Here is a 14,147-nt window from a genome sequence, read left to right as displayed (position 1 = left end):
GATGCAAGCTGCCCACGGACGCTGCCCCCCCTCCTCCTTGATGCGCTGAGAGAGACGCTGTCTTTTCTCCTGCTGAGAAAATCCAGCTCCGGCGTTTCCAGCCTACTCTTGCGAGTGCCTGGGATATCGAGTCCTGGAAGGAGATACAAGACCTCCAACATTCTATTTCAGAGGTATGGTGTTGACTAAACCCTTAGAGAGAATTCTTGAAGCAAACCTTGGCAAAACCAACTTAACTTAAAGCTACTTACTTACTCCCTCCCAAGTATTAGGCTTAGGTCAGGTACACTGGGGTAGGCGTAGTTAGAAGCGCCAGTTGAGGAACGTTAGTCAAATGTATATATGAATGTATATATTTTACTCATTTTAACCATTGTATGGCTAAGAAACCATATCAATGCTTTTACAGTATTATTTTGCAATCCTCATTTTACTGTACACACTTTTTATAATAACTAGTCTTGCAATTGTGGCAATTCATTTCTCTTGCATGAGAAGAAAGACTGTTCAATAAATAATACCTTTTTATTGAAAACGCCCGTCCCTCTATTTCTCTGCATCTTGGTGAAAGTAATCTGCACAACTGACTGAGTAAAATAACTGTCTATTGTTTCACACAACTCTAGAGATTGACTCTTATTCTAAGGAGCAAAGTTGTCATGTTTATGCGGTTGTTGGAAAACTGAATCCCTTCTTGTCTGTACCAGGGAAGCTGATCACTTCCTATTCAGTCAAGAAAGTTTCCAGTGACCTCTGAGCTAGTTGGTAACAAACCCAATTAAGTTTAGCATAGTCAGTAGAGACCTGGAAGACCGCACTTCTACGTCTATACTACGGTTTATGTTATTCCAATGCGCAGGGCCTATAGGGAAAATAGGAACTACACTACAATGTGATTAAGCTATATTTGAAATGTGATGGCCACTGTCTTGCTCTATGTCGTTAATAAAAAACAGAATTAAAAAAAAACAAAAAAGTACATATCTCTTACCCAACTCTAGTGTAAAACGAAACAGTTACGATGCTCCTGAATATGTGACCAATATCCGTCAACACTTACACTCACAGTTGCATAGTTCTTGAATCTGTGCTGTTCTTAGTGAAACAGATGAAATGCTCCCAGTGCAGAGTGTTACACAACATCTCTAAATTCTATCCCCATATATACCAACAACGGGTGCCCTACCAGTAGAAAAATGTCTCCGGTTTGAGAGACAGGTGTCTTGTCAGTCTCTCCAGCACCATTGTTTCCTAGAGTTTTACCACCAGCTTTGCCAAGGTAGGTCCTCACATCTGTTTCCTCCTGCCTGCTAGGATCAGTGGAGCAGTCAGCAGGAGATATAAGACCATACCCCACTCTGTAAAGCAATGTCATCCCACTCATTCACTTTGATAACCAATATCACCAAGCCAGTATCTGCAGGAAGTGGGAAACCAATGATGTCACTTATAAATGCTAGAATTTATTTCCAGGTTGTCTGATCTTTGAAATCTTGGTGACTGTCCGAACTGAGGTGGGACGATGTGTATACATACATAAACATACATTGATGATACTACGTACATTCTACCTAATTTGTAGATCATTAGATACAAATTTGCCATAATTTGTAGAGCGGATTCAATGTTTAAATGTTATGTTGGAGCATCCAATATCCTTCGATAGAAGGTCTCGAGAGTATCTGGGCAACTTCCTCCCCATGCCTCTGTGTCATCAGTCCACATATTTCGACATTGCCACCTTAATAGGGCCATTTGCACTTTTGTAAAGGTAACATATTGGCCCGTGTGTCCAAGTAAAGAACATTGTGTTTTTTTTATGGTATAATTACCACTGCCTACAGTCATCCTCGCTCCATTGGCTGGTACGAAGATCAGATTATTGTGGAAGGGCATATGGGGCGTAAGGAAGTTGTTAAACTATGTAGTGGTTCCCAAACTGGGCGCCGTGGCTCCCTGGGGAGCCACCAATCCTAGCCAGGGGAGCCGTGCAACAAGCATTTTAATGCATTTGATGTTGACTTAAACGCATGATGTCGATGGTTTGTAAGTGACATGCCTAAAGCTGTAAATGTAGTGCTTAATTAATTGCATGTCAAGGGAGATTACCTCCATATTTCACTGGATCCCCACTCCCAAAGTAAGCAGAAGATGCCGGATTTATTTTGTTAGACTTGTTAATAGTTTTGTTTTTTCCAAATGCATTTTACACCAATGCAAGTTATCAGGAAAGTACAGTTGTCCGGTCTATTGAGCACATTAAATATTGCCACTTGTACTTGAACCATAGGTACTTCTAGTACATATTTCTTTCAGTACTCACACATTTCCAGACAGGCCTGCTCTCCCCTTGAGCACAGGGAAGTAAAACACCATATACAGCATATTGCCAACATTTGGAAGCAAGAAAGCAGGACTTGTAAAAATTAGAAATCAGAGGAATTTATTTGGCTTGCATTGATTTGGAGGCAATTTTAGGGAGGAGACAGCAAAAATAAAGCTGTATGTGGTGTATAAAATCGTGAGTCACCCTGCAGAGACAGATGTCTTGGCATGTATGACATGGGTAGAAATGGACTTTGGCAATGGGGCCTACATGCACAGGGGTGCTATCTAGCACTGTATGTGGGATAAAAAAGGTTGAGAGGGTACTAAAAAATGGCAAAGAAGTGTAACGCAAATATTTTATTAGAGGCGCCGCATTAGTAATACAAAACACCCTGCATATAATACCTTCATTAGCTTCATCCCAATTGTTTTCATGTATATGTATGGATTGCCAAAATGGGAGGAATTACAGGAGACGTCCCCTGAAAGGTGTTAAATGTTCGGGGGGAAGTGTATACAAGTCACTGCTTGTTAGGGGAGGAGGAATTACGTGGTGTGGAAACTTTGCCCCTAACTTTGCCGTTGTTACCTCTGTATCCTCCTCTAAAGAAGCCTTTTGAGGAGGAGGATTGATTGTTGCAAAAAAGAGCAATTGATGGACAGAATGCAAAACAATGTCATAAATTCACCCAGTACAGAGATCTGGACCTAAATCCATATTTTTTTTGCTGACCATGCCATTCCAGTTTGAACCCAGCCATATGCAAATCAGCCTTGACCCTGCGCCCAATGGGAGCAGTCCAGCCCGAACTGCCAGGCCAGGTCCTCCCTTGACTGGAAACAAGCATCCTAGGACCGGTTTCAGGCTGTCAGCCTTAATGAGCATTGGAGTTCACTCTACAATAACGCTGTAATGAGCGGATTGGAGGGTTGTAGAAATGCAAATATTTTCTTAACTTGTTATGTCGCCCTAATCTTTTTATTAGAGAGACACTACGAATGAACAGTCTTTCCATGGGGGACTATATTGTTATCCATTTTTTCTTTGTTACTGCATTATGACTGACTGCATAGTGTCTAAAGTATTACCAGTTTCAACATGTTCAGTTTAAATTCCACCACCTACACTTTACATTGTATATATTTTTTAATGCATGATTATTTCCATGTTCGTTAGATCTATTTATCAGTCTTGGTTCATCCAATACATACAGTTGTCTACATATCACGTGGACTTAGTGTCATTTGCAGGTAATTATCTGTATATACCTGGCTGCTCATCAGTTCCTAATTAGTTCTCTTATGTTTTCAGTCCTCACTGGCTGATTTTTTTTTTTTGCAGAATCGTTTATCCTTTAAAATTCATACCCATTGTTCAGCTTCCATTTCTCATTATGGTAAGTTGGCACTTTTTACAGTCTAGGGTTTTTAGGTGCCATTGATCACACCGTATTTCACACTATTGTTTATGCCTTTGCATTCTTTATCACCAGGTTGGGTGCGGAAGTATGGGTATTTCTTTCACTTTCATATTTCATGCACGGTTTGTCTTTTCTAAATCTCATAATTCCTCTCTGGGCAGCTTTATTATTTTTTTACTCTTTATGAGTATGGAGTTCACCTTTTTGTATGTATACTGTACAGCCCACATCCCTACACAGACTCAGTGTACTTTGTTAGCTTATATGTGTCTTATGTTTTTCTTCGTACAGACATCTATGTGGCTCTTCCTGAAGAAGGCGTCTCGTACGCCGAAACGCGCGTAGATAAAATAAACATCTACAAAGTTCAGCCACATGTGGTTTACACCACCTGAATATTGATAATGTCTTGGATAATGTTTATTCATCTGCTTTATGGTTGTATTTAAAACTGATTATTTCAGTGAAATTATTGTTGTACCGTTTGTGATGTTATGTATGTTACACCATGGCTGCTTATGTCAGATGTTTAAAGTTTGTATGAATACAATGAAATATTTTTAACTGATTTTGGCAGTACACTGAGCCTGTGTAGTTAGTATCTTATTATGTACAGGACTTGATTCTCGTATGGTCCCTAGTTGCCTAGGAATGTTATTTCAGTAAGAATAGTTTCCCTGTCCTAGGAACTTCTAGAATCCTCAGGAGGTCCTTATTTTTGCATTTAATTTCAGCGCTCATCAGCCCCCACGATAGAAGGAGCGACAAAAAGGGCCACAATTAGAATGAGGCTGAAGTGCTCCCATTGACTTAGCCACGTTGCAAGTATTACGCCATTGATGAGATTGCCAAATCTTCATGTTTTATCCTGGGTATAAATCTAAATTTGCAATCTCACATCAAATCTCTAGCCAAAGGAGCACATTACCAAACCAGACTCCTCAAAGGAATCAAGTCTCTGATCCCTGCCGATTGCAATAAGACCAGAGGTCAATCTTTAGTTCTGGTGAGGCTTGACTCTGGAAACTACCTCCTGCTTGGCATTCCTAAATCCACTTAGCTCCTCCAAAAACAGTCTATGATGCTGCAGCTTGATTAGGATCGGGCACAGAAGAATGGTTCCTATCTACCCAACCTTTGTTACTCTGCAAAACTGGCTTCATATAGAAGCTAGAAACCTTTCAAAGCTGGCCTGCATTATCCAATAGACTATTCCTGGTGAGAAACTGAAATACTTTTCATACAAATTAGTCAACTCAGGAAATCTTGCAGCCTACCTGGTATAGACTTCCTCCTACTGGAGATGCCTCCCAACATTTTATTCTCTGGGATCCCCCCAAAATCAAAGTCATACTCTTAACTTCTATAACACTCTTAATCTGATCTGAGAACTTTAACGACTTCATCTTCACGTCCTGCTGCCCCAGTTGGATGAACAACTGATCTTAGCACTTTTAGTATACATTTGTTTGTTTGATATCTGTTAGTTTTCCCACTTGTAGTTCCTCATACCATGTGATGACCTGTTTGATTATGTAAAGAGCTCTGCTGCCCAATCTTTCTGGTGTGTGCGATACGATTCTACAAATAAATAAATAACTTACCTATGGCAAAAATAGCTGCTTGTGCAAGCTCCACCAACACATCTGTGCAGTACACCTTCAGCTCCTCTAAAATATGCTGCACATTTTCATCATTCACTAGTTCACATACAATGTTCATCTTCTGGAATTTGATGTAATGTGGATCAGCATAGGAACAAAAAAACTTCTTGTAGTGACAACTGAAATGACCTGGCAAGCTGTGGAGAATTTCCTGCACATGGCAAAGAGCTGTGAAGCATAGCTCACGACTCTCGGACACGCATGCCGCCAGTAGTGGTGCTTTCACTCGGATGAGCACATCAGTCTGTACATGGGGAAAGTCCTCAGCAAGTATGAGAAATAGTTTGGTGGCTCCCATGACCACGCCAGAATGGCTACTTTTCAGAAAGGGGTCTAGCAGGTTTAGAATATCAAACACTTCTTCTTCATTGCGTGGTTTGTAGCGTAGTAGAAATGTCAAAACTTCGCTTTGCCCCCACTGGTCAAGATCTACCATCCTGCAACACAAAGTTAAAAGAGGAAACCTTATATTGTATAAGAGTTGTTGGTGGCAGCACATATATATAGATATTTCACATTCCATTTAACATTGCTTTTTTAGCCATTTCCAACCATATCAATTTCAATATTATTTGCCCCATATAGAAATCATTGCGCATCTTCACTACCCACTGGTCTCGAATTGTGAATAATTCTCAGGTACCCCCAAAAGATATCTGTTACGACCTCTTACATTCTATTGAAACAAGTTCGGAGGACAATAGTTCTCATCATGTGGAGAAGTGTGGCTCAATGGTTAGAACGGCAGACCCTGATGCAGAGGTCTAGCCCGGGACCAGGGTTCAATTCCCCACCTCGGCGGGTCTTGGGCTCAAAGAAATTCCACGGACCTGATAATTCTCGCCTCGGTGCCTATTCCAATCATGGAGTCCCACTCTGCAACTCTGGGCAATAGCTTGCTTAATCTCCACAACGGCCCCCACAACGCTAAGGATGCCTGGCCTCGACCTTGGGGGTGCCCAGGAGTGGATGCCTCACAGGGAAAGCCAGGATGGGTTCCACAGCGGTATTCGTACAAGCGCCTTGAGACCCTTGCGGGTCAGTAGTGCGCTATACAAGTATCAATTTACATTTACATTTACATCAGCTTTTGGTGGATTATTCTTGGTCTCACACAAACATCAATGAATGATCACAATACATTTCTTAAAGAATAAAAAAAAATACACTAGCTGCAACAACTCTTGACAAATATTTTAAGTAATACTTAACATGCTGATTTAGATCCTCCTTTTACTTTTTCTCCACGAAAAAAAAGCGCCCCAAGAGCTATCTGCGCTCTCAAGTTTACTAGGTCCATTCATGAGTAGCTATTCCAATCCAGGATTTTTCCTCTGCATTCTTTTACTTGTAGTCCTGCTGATTACAATAACCATTCATAACTACAGATACCAGAATGCAAAGAAAAAACCTAGACAATCAGCTACTCCTATTTGTGCCATTAAAATTAAGAGCTCTGCACTATACAAGCACACTATATCATACCATGCATTTTCCTCTGGGGTCATCTTCATATAAGATGAATGCAAAAACCTATTTCTTGTTTGTATAAAGCAAAAGCATTGCTATTTTTATCATGCACTGTTGGTCTACCAAATAACATTGATGTTTGTGCCATGTAATGATATAAAGTCCAATTTGCCAGGTAAGACACAAAATTATGTTTTTCATGCTGAAATGCACTAAATGTAAGGGAGATGCAAAAGAGACTAAGTACCATATGTACAAAACATGATCTGTTGGAAGCATGGTTTGGATTTGCTGTACAAGTGCACAGGAGCCGATGGTAGTGGAAAAAACGTGGGGCAGAAGAAAAATTACTTTTATGGCAATTCTTTTGCTCCTTCCTTCATAACGGTTTGGGAAATGACAAGCCTGTGAGAAGACCAGGAGAAGATGCAATCAATAATTTTACAATTTTTGCCAGAGGACCCAGTACAAGCATCACCTCTAGAATGTATTCGGACATATACAGTGTGTGGATGTTGTGAAGAAGTTACGAAGGAGGGAAGAAGAAAGGAACCAGAATCACAATAACGTAAATCTTCTTTACTGCCATTGTTACTCTCCCTCCTTCTCAGCTGGTTGGGAACCAGACTCCACATCACCAACAAATCTGGGAGAATAGTACCAGACTTCAAGCGAATTGGGGGCGTGGCTTGGGCGCCGATGGCGATGGTCGCCTGAGAGCTCGGCTCCGGGACTGAGCCCGGACTTATCCTGTAAATCGGAGGCTACGGGGCACCCCAGACCCCGCATTCTGCTGAGCGGACCGACGGAGACCTGCCGGGGCCCCTAGCGGGGCTCGGACGAGGGTCGAGCCGGAGTGAAACCGAAGTTTGCGGAGTTGCGGAGTGCGACCCAACATGGCGCCCGGACTTCTTTGTCCCCCTGGTCGGACCCACTGATCCGGAGGAGCGTCGCGAGCAGCGACTTGCGCCCGGCTTTGCCATCCCCGGCTGCTCTGTGCACTAGATATCAATTTGATCGGACTTTTTACAACAAGTTTGCACTCGGCTGGGTGACTGGGCGGATGCCCACAGTATAGGGGACCCCGGGGGCGGACGCCCTATGATCCAGGCGGTGGCCCAACTCACGGCACCGCACCTAGCTACGTTTTCCTACCCAGTCCACTTCCATGGGAGGCGCGACACTTTGGCGCCACAAATCCTCCGGTGGAGTTGGTGACCCTCACCCCGGGTCTCTAGCGGCTGAGCGGGCCTGCCCGACTCGGCGGCGGTTATCTCCGCCCCCTCATCGGTGCCCTCGGACGCCGTGGCGGTGGCGTGAGCCGAAGCGGAGAAGTCTCCACAGGCCCTGGAGAAGGAGATCTCCCGTACTTGATTTGAGGACCAGTAACCGGGAGGGTCGTGGTCGGCAGCTGCACCCGGAGACGCCTACTCCGGGACCTTCACGGAGTGCCCCCAGTGATATGGGGAAACCTAGAGGCGCCAAGGGGACTACCCCGACAGCCTCGGACTCGGAAGCCCAGGACAAAGAGGAACATGGGGACTCAAAGAGTTCTGGAGGCGCAACGATGCAACAACAGTTCGACCGTGTCCTGGAGGCGATAGCGACCACGAGATCGGCCCTCCAACAGGACATTGCCCAGGTGGCGACGAGCCTAGGCCTCCTCAGAGCGGACCACGGTAAACTGTCGGACCGGGTCAAGGAAGTGGAGAGCTCGGTGAAAACCTTGGAGCCGGCGCAGCGGACCTTGGCTGCAACGATGAAAGATGCCTGGTCCCGAATTGCGACCCTGGAGCAGAGGGCGGAGGATGCGGAAGGCCACAACAGAAGGAACAACATCCGTGTAGTGGGCCTCCCGGAAAAGATCGAGGATGGCGACATGGTGACATACTTGGAGACCTGGCTCCGTGACACGGTGGCCCCGGAGGGGCTATCCTCCTTCTACACTCTGGAGCGTGCCCACAGAGTCCCGGTGCGGCCACCGCAACAGGGGCGCGCCCCGAGACCGGTGGTGGCGCGGTTATTGCACTTTCGGGACAGGGACTTGATCCTTAATGCCGCCAGACATAATGGACCATTCAAAGTGGCGAACAGTCAGGTGAACATCTTCCCGGATTACACCTACGAGACTCAACGCAAGCGGTTCTCCTTCCTGGCGGTCAAGCGCGAGCTCAGGAGCGAGGGCATCCAGTACTCGCTCCTCTATCCTGCAAGGCTCCGCATCATTGTCGATGACAAAACTCAGTTCTTCGACACCCCGGAGGATGTCTGTGCCTGGCTTGAGCTCTACAGGACAGGGAAAGATGGCTTCGGCTCCTCGTCCCAACAGGCAGATGAGCCGGAACAGAGACGGCGTTCCAGGAGGATCAGGAATCGCCGCGGCCGCACGGGAGGGCCCTCAACTGCAGAGACGTCGTCGGAACGGAGGGGAGTGTTGGAAGTCTTGTCGGAGTTGTCTGGGGCACGGGACGACGCCATTGAGGAGGAAGACAACCCGGGCGATGAGGAGGCACCATCGGAATCGGAGGACTCAGTGACTGGTAGTGCCCATACACCGGTGATCACGCCGAAATCGGTGGAGGACCTTTTGGATGGACAAGGGTAACGGGGTGTGCTGCCTTACTTTGGGTGGGGGCCCGGCAGGGGGGAGGCGGTTGCCGTCCATTGCTGCTGACAATGAGAGAGGAAGGGGTGGGGTGCCCCTGTTTCTGCCCCGAGGGGTTTTTGGTACTGTTTAGGGCTTGGTTTTAGTCCTGGTGGCCTGAGCGTTGAGGGCCCACTGCCTCCGCCCGGCCCGCACCTGGCCCTTAAGGCCTTCCTACGGTGGCGACCGTAGGAGTAGTAGGGGTTATTGGGTTGATGGAAGGCGAGGTTTGGATGGGATCTGGATGGTGCAGGTTGGGTCCTGTTCTGGGGTGGGTGGGTGGGGGTTCGGTTTGTTCTTGGGTTGTTTGGTTTTGGTTGGGGAAAATGGCCGCCATCAGTGCTGGGATGGATGATGTTTTTTCTTTGTGGGAGCCCGGACGGGGAGACTATGCGAGAACAATATGGGACAATGGCTGATGTTGCTAACTTGGAACGTAAGGGGGCTTCATACTATGTCCAGGCGCCACAAAGTCCACGCTTATTTAGTGCGTAGGGGAGTGCAAATGGCGCTGCTGCAGGAAACTCATCTGACCAAGGCGGAAGGGGCGGCGCTACAGCGTAGATGGAGGGGGCAGGTCTTTTCCACGTCGTACTCCGCGTATGCCAGGGGGGCGCTAATATGGATCAGAGCAGGGGTCCCCTTCCAAGTCACGAGAACAGCGATAGATCCAGAGGGGCGTTACGTGGCTATCTCGGGCACTCTAGGAGGGAGGGACTTGAACGTTTGCTGTGTGTACGCTCCTAATGTGGACCAGACTGCCTTCCTTTCCAGGTTATCGGGCTCGTTGGCCCACTTCTTCTCCGGGCCCCTTCTGCTTGGGGGAGACTTCAACTCCGTAGTGGACGTGGACATTGACCGCTCCCATCCACCACTTCCCGATTCTCCGGTTCGTCGCACGGCTAAGGGTCGTCAGGATTGGCAGACCCGATGGGGTTTGACGGACATCTGGAGGGCGCATCACCCCGCATCTAGGGATTATTCATACTTCTCGGGCCTGCATGAGTTGCATGTCCGACTGGATGGTTTTTTTGGGTCGCCCGAACTGGTTTCGGCAGCGGTCCGATCTGAGTACTTGTCCAGAACCATTTCGGACCATAACCCGCTTCTGCTGGACCTTCGCTGGTTCCCCGGGGCGCCGGCGGTGCCCACCTGGAAGCTGCGACCCGAGATTCTTGAGGACAGTGTCTTTAGAGTGGACCTGGGAGACAAGATATCGGAATATTTTGCGTCCAACGGCGGCACCGCGAGTACGCGAGCGTTAGAATGGGACGCTTTTAAGGTAGTGGTGAGGGGTTACTGTATTTCTAAGAAAGTGGGCACGAGGCGCGTTATTCTGGCTGACTTAGATGCAGCGGACCAGCAACTCCGCGAGCTTGAAATTCGCCGCCCTGGACACCCGGAATTGCAGGTACGAACGGCGGAGGCAAGGGAAAAGGTAGCGGCAGAGGTCGAACGGCTCCGCTGTTTTGATTATAAAGCCTATACGGTCCGATCCATCGCGGAGGGGGACAGATCGAGCGCGCTGCTGGCATGGTTGGCCAACCCTACGCGCCAGTCCCAATTGACGACAAGTATGCGTGAGGCAAACGGCACCCAGGTACATACTCAACCGGAGATTCTTAGCTGCTTCCGGCATTATTATGAACGTTTGTACCGCAGTCGCTCCGCACGAGACCCTGCCGGCTCGATAACTATCTACGTCCACTGGAGCTTCGCGCAGTGGAGCAAGAAGTGGCGAAGGCCCTGGGGTCCGACATTGAATTGGGGGAGATCCGCGGGGCCATTAAACGGATGGCGAGAAACAAGACCCCGGGCCTGGATGGCCTACCCGTGGAGTTTTATGCAGCTTACGCTGACCTCCTAGCCCCTCGATTGGTGGTGGTCTACAGGGAGGCGAAGAGGCTGGGGCGACTCCCGAGCTCGATGTGTGAGGCGCTGGTGGTTCCTCTCCTCAAACCGGGACGAGACTCGTCCGACCCGGGGTCTTACCGTCCTCTATCGATGTTGACAGTGGACTATAAAATACTGAGCAGCATCTTGGCCTCGAGGCTGCTGGGACACATGAGTTCCCTAGTGCATGAAGACCAAGCCGGTTTCATCCCACGGCGAAACACGACTATGAATATCCGCAGGCTGTTCCGTTTGCTGGGGGAACCATTTGTGGATGCCCCGTCCCCGGTCGTCTTGTCGGTGGACCTAGAGAAGGCGTTTGATAGCCTCGAGTGGGACTACCTCTGCACGGTGCTGCGGAGATTCGGCCTCGGGGAGGGCTTTGTCAGGTGGACCGCGGTTCTCTATGCCTCTGCATCAGCCAGGGTCCGGGCGGGTCCACTGATTTCCTCACAGTATCCGGTAGAACGAGGCACGCGGCAAGGGTGTTCACTGTCCCAGCTTCTCTTTGCGCTGGCGGTGGAGCCACTCGCGCTGCATCTTCGATCGGGGGCCCACTATAAGGGCTTGTGGACGCCTGCGGGCCCGCATTATGTTTCGCTGTATGCGGACGACCTGTTGCTCTTCCTAGAGGACCCGCTCGACGCTTTACGTGGAGCGGCGGTGGCGCTCACAGAGTTTGGGGAGGTTTCGGGCCTCCGAGTGAACTGGTCCAAGACCTGTCTCTTTCCGGTACGCAAAGGTGCTCCCGCCCCTACCCTGCATAGGGAGATTAGATGGGAACCAGACTGCTTTAAGTACCTTGGGGTGTTCGTCTATCACGATCAACCCGACCTCCTGGATGGGAACATTGCCCGCAGCATTCGAGCACTTTGAGGCTGCATGGACTTCTAGGCCACGCTGCCGCTTTCGGTGGCGGGACGGATCGCCCTGCTTAAAATGGTGGCGCTTCCCCGGCTATTATATTACTTTCGGACTCTACCGATCTGGGTCCCACCGGCCACGTTTCGACTGTTACGCTCTATGGTGGTCGGATTCCTCTGGGGGTCGGGCCGCCGGCGGGTAGCCCTCAGAACCCTGATGAGGCCGAAGGACGAGGGGGGGCTCGCGGTGCCGGACTTTGAAAAGTATTATCTGGCGGCGCAGCTCCAGACCTTCACCCAGGAGATCGCCAGGGAATTCCGTGGCCCGGAAGACAGGAGGGGAACGGGCATGGCCAGGCATGTTCTCTCCTTTATAGCGCTGCGACAACGTTTGGCCCTGCGGGATTTGTCGATGGAGGAGCGGACTGTCCTCCTGTGTTGGAATCGGGCTCACGCCCGAGGTCAACTGAGAACACCATATGCGCCTGAAATACCGTTGGGGATGCTGACGGCCCTCCCCCATGGAGGGGATTGGTCACGTTTGGTGGCCTGGGAGGATGCCGGCTTACAGCTGGTTGGAGATCTGTACGAGGTCGGAGCGCTCTTGTCCTTCCAGGATCTAATCGACCGCTTCGAGATCCCCTGCGGTGATTTTCTGCTGTACTCGGCCATTGTCCGAGCAATCCAGGCACACTGGAAGAGCGGGCAGGAGGAACCCCCCTTATCTCAGGTGTGCCAGTACGTGATGATGTCTGCGGGCACGGTGAAGGCGGTCACTTGCCTTTACGGCAGGTTAATTAACGAAGGGTTGGCTCCCCTCACCACTCTAAGAAAACGATGGGAGGAGGACATTGGCAGGGAGATCCCGGAAACGACCTGGGCCCAGTTGGTGAGACGAGCCTGGAAGGGCACACGTAACGCCCGTTTCCAGCTGGTCCACTATTACGTTCTCCATAGAGCGTACCTGACCCCAGTGAAAATTAGACGGTATTTTGCCACGAATTCGGCGGAATGCCCTAGGTGTCCAGCTCAGGAAGCGGACCTCCTACATATGTTATGGGCCTGTCCGGGATTGTCATCTTACTGGCAGGAAGTAGAGAAGACCCTGGAGGAGGTGACGGGGAGATCCTTATCATTTGATGCGGCGGTGGGGCTCCTGCACTGGTTCCCCCATACCCCCAGGAATAAAATTTCTAGTAAATTTATCGACCTAGGGCTCCTCCTTGCTAAACGAGAGGTGACCAGGAATTGGAAGGCACGAGTTGGTCCGACAGGCAGCAGATGGCATAGTGAGCTTTTGAAGTGGGCGGCGGGGGAGAGCGCGCTGAGATATCAACTGGCTTGGAGGCAGCGTAATGAGAAGGCGCAGGAGGCCGCGTTGGAGTGGGAAATGTTGGTGCAGGCCCTCAGGGATTATTGTGCCCCCAGCGACTCTGAGGGTGAAGAAGCGACTCGCCCCGAGTCCCGGTAAAAATTTGCACTGTTAGTCCTATTGCTTTTCCCGTGGGTCCCATGGCAGATCCTGTGGCGGTGGCTCCCAGGCGATGGTGGCGGGGTTGGGTGGGGTTTCCTTTGGCTAGTAGTATTTTGAGGGTGGGGGTTTTCTTTTGGGTTTGTAGGCTTGTTTGGAAAAGCAGATGACGGACAGTGGATCATCCGGACCAGCTCAAGCATCCTACTGAGCCCCCATTGCATATCGCCGCCCGACCCCAGGGTTGTGGGCCGGATGGCTGTGTACGAAACTTACGGTGGGGGGCCAGAGGGTTTTACTATGTTGATATTGCTTGTGATACAATGCTGGTCGATATTGTAACAATATACTAATTCCTGCAATAAAAATATATTTAAAAAAAAAAAAAAAAAG

At 49.0% G+C, this 14,147-nt stretch overlaps 1 protein-coding gene across 4 annotated transcripts in view; it reads right to left on the bottom strand.

Annotated features, from left to right (window-relative positions):
• Positions 1 to 14,147, bottom strand: part of AP4B1 (adaptor related protein complex 4 subunit beta 1) — a 286,861-nt gene that overhangs the window by 183,554 nt on the left and 89,160 nt on the right. For all 4 annotated transcript variants that reach the window (XM_086923299.1, XM_086923302.1, XM_086923300.1 and 1 more), the window contains one exon: positions 5,354 to 5,850. In XM_086923299.1, the coding sequence (XP_086779425.1) occupies positions 5,354 to 5,850 (497 nt within the window). The remainder of the gene's footprint in view (positions 1 to 5,353; positions 5,851 to 14,147) is intronic.

This window comes from Lissotriton vulgaris, chromosome 5 (assembly GCF_964263255.1).
Source record: "Lissotriton vulgaris chromosome 5, aLisVul1.2, whole genome shotgun sequence".
NCBI lineage: Eukaryota > Metazoa > Chordata > Amphibia > Caudata > Salamandridae > Lissotriton > Lissotriton vulgaris.
The sequence above is the reverse complement of the archived record's forward strand: the minus strand, read 5'-3'. Positions and strand labels throughout refer to the sequence as shown.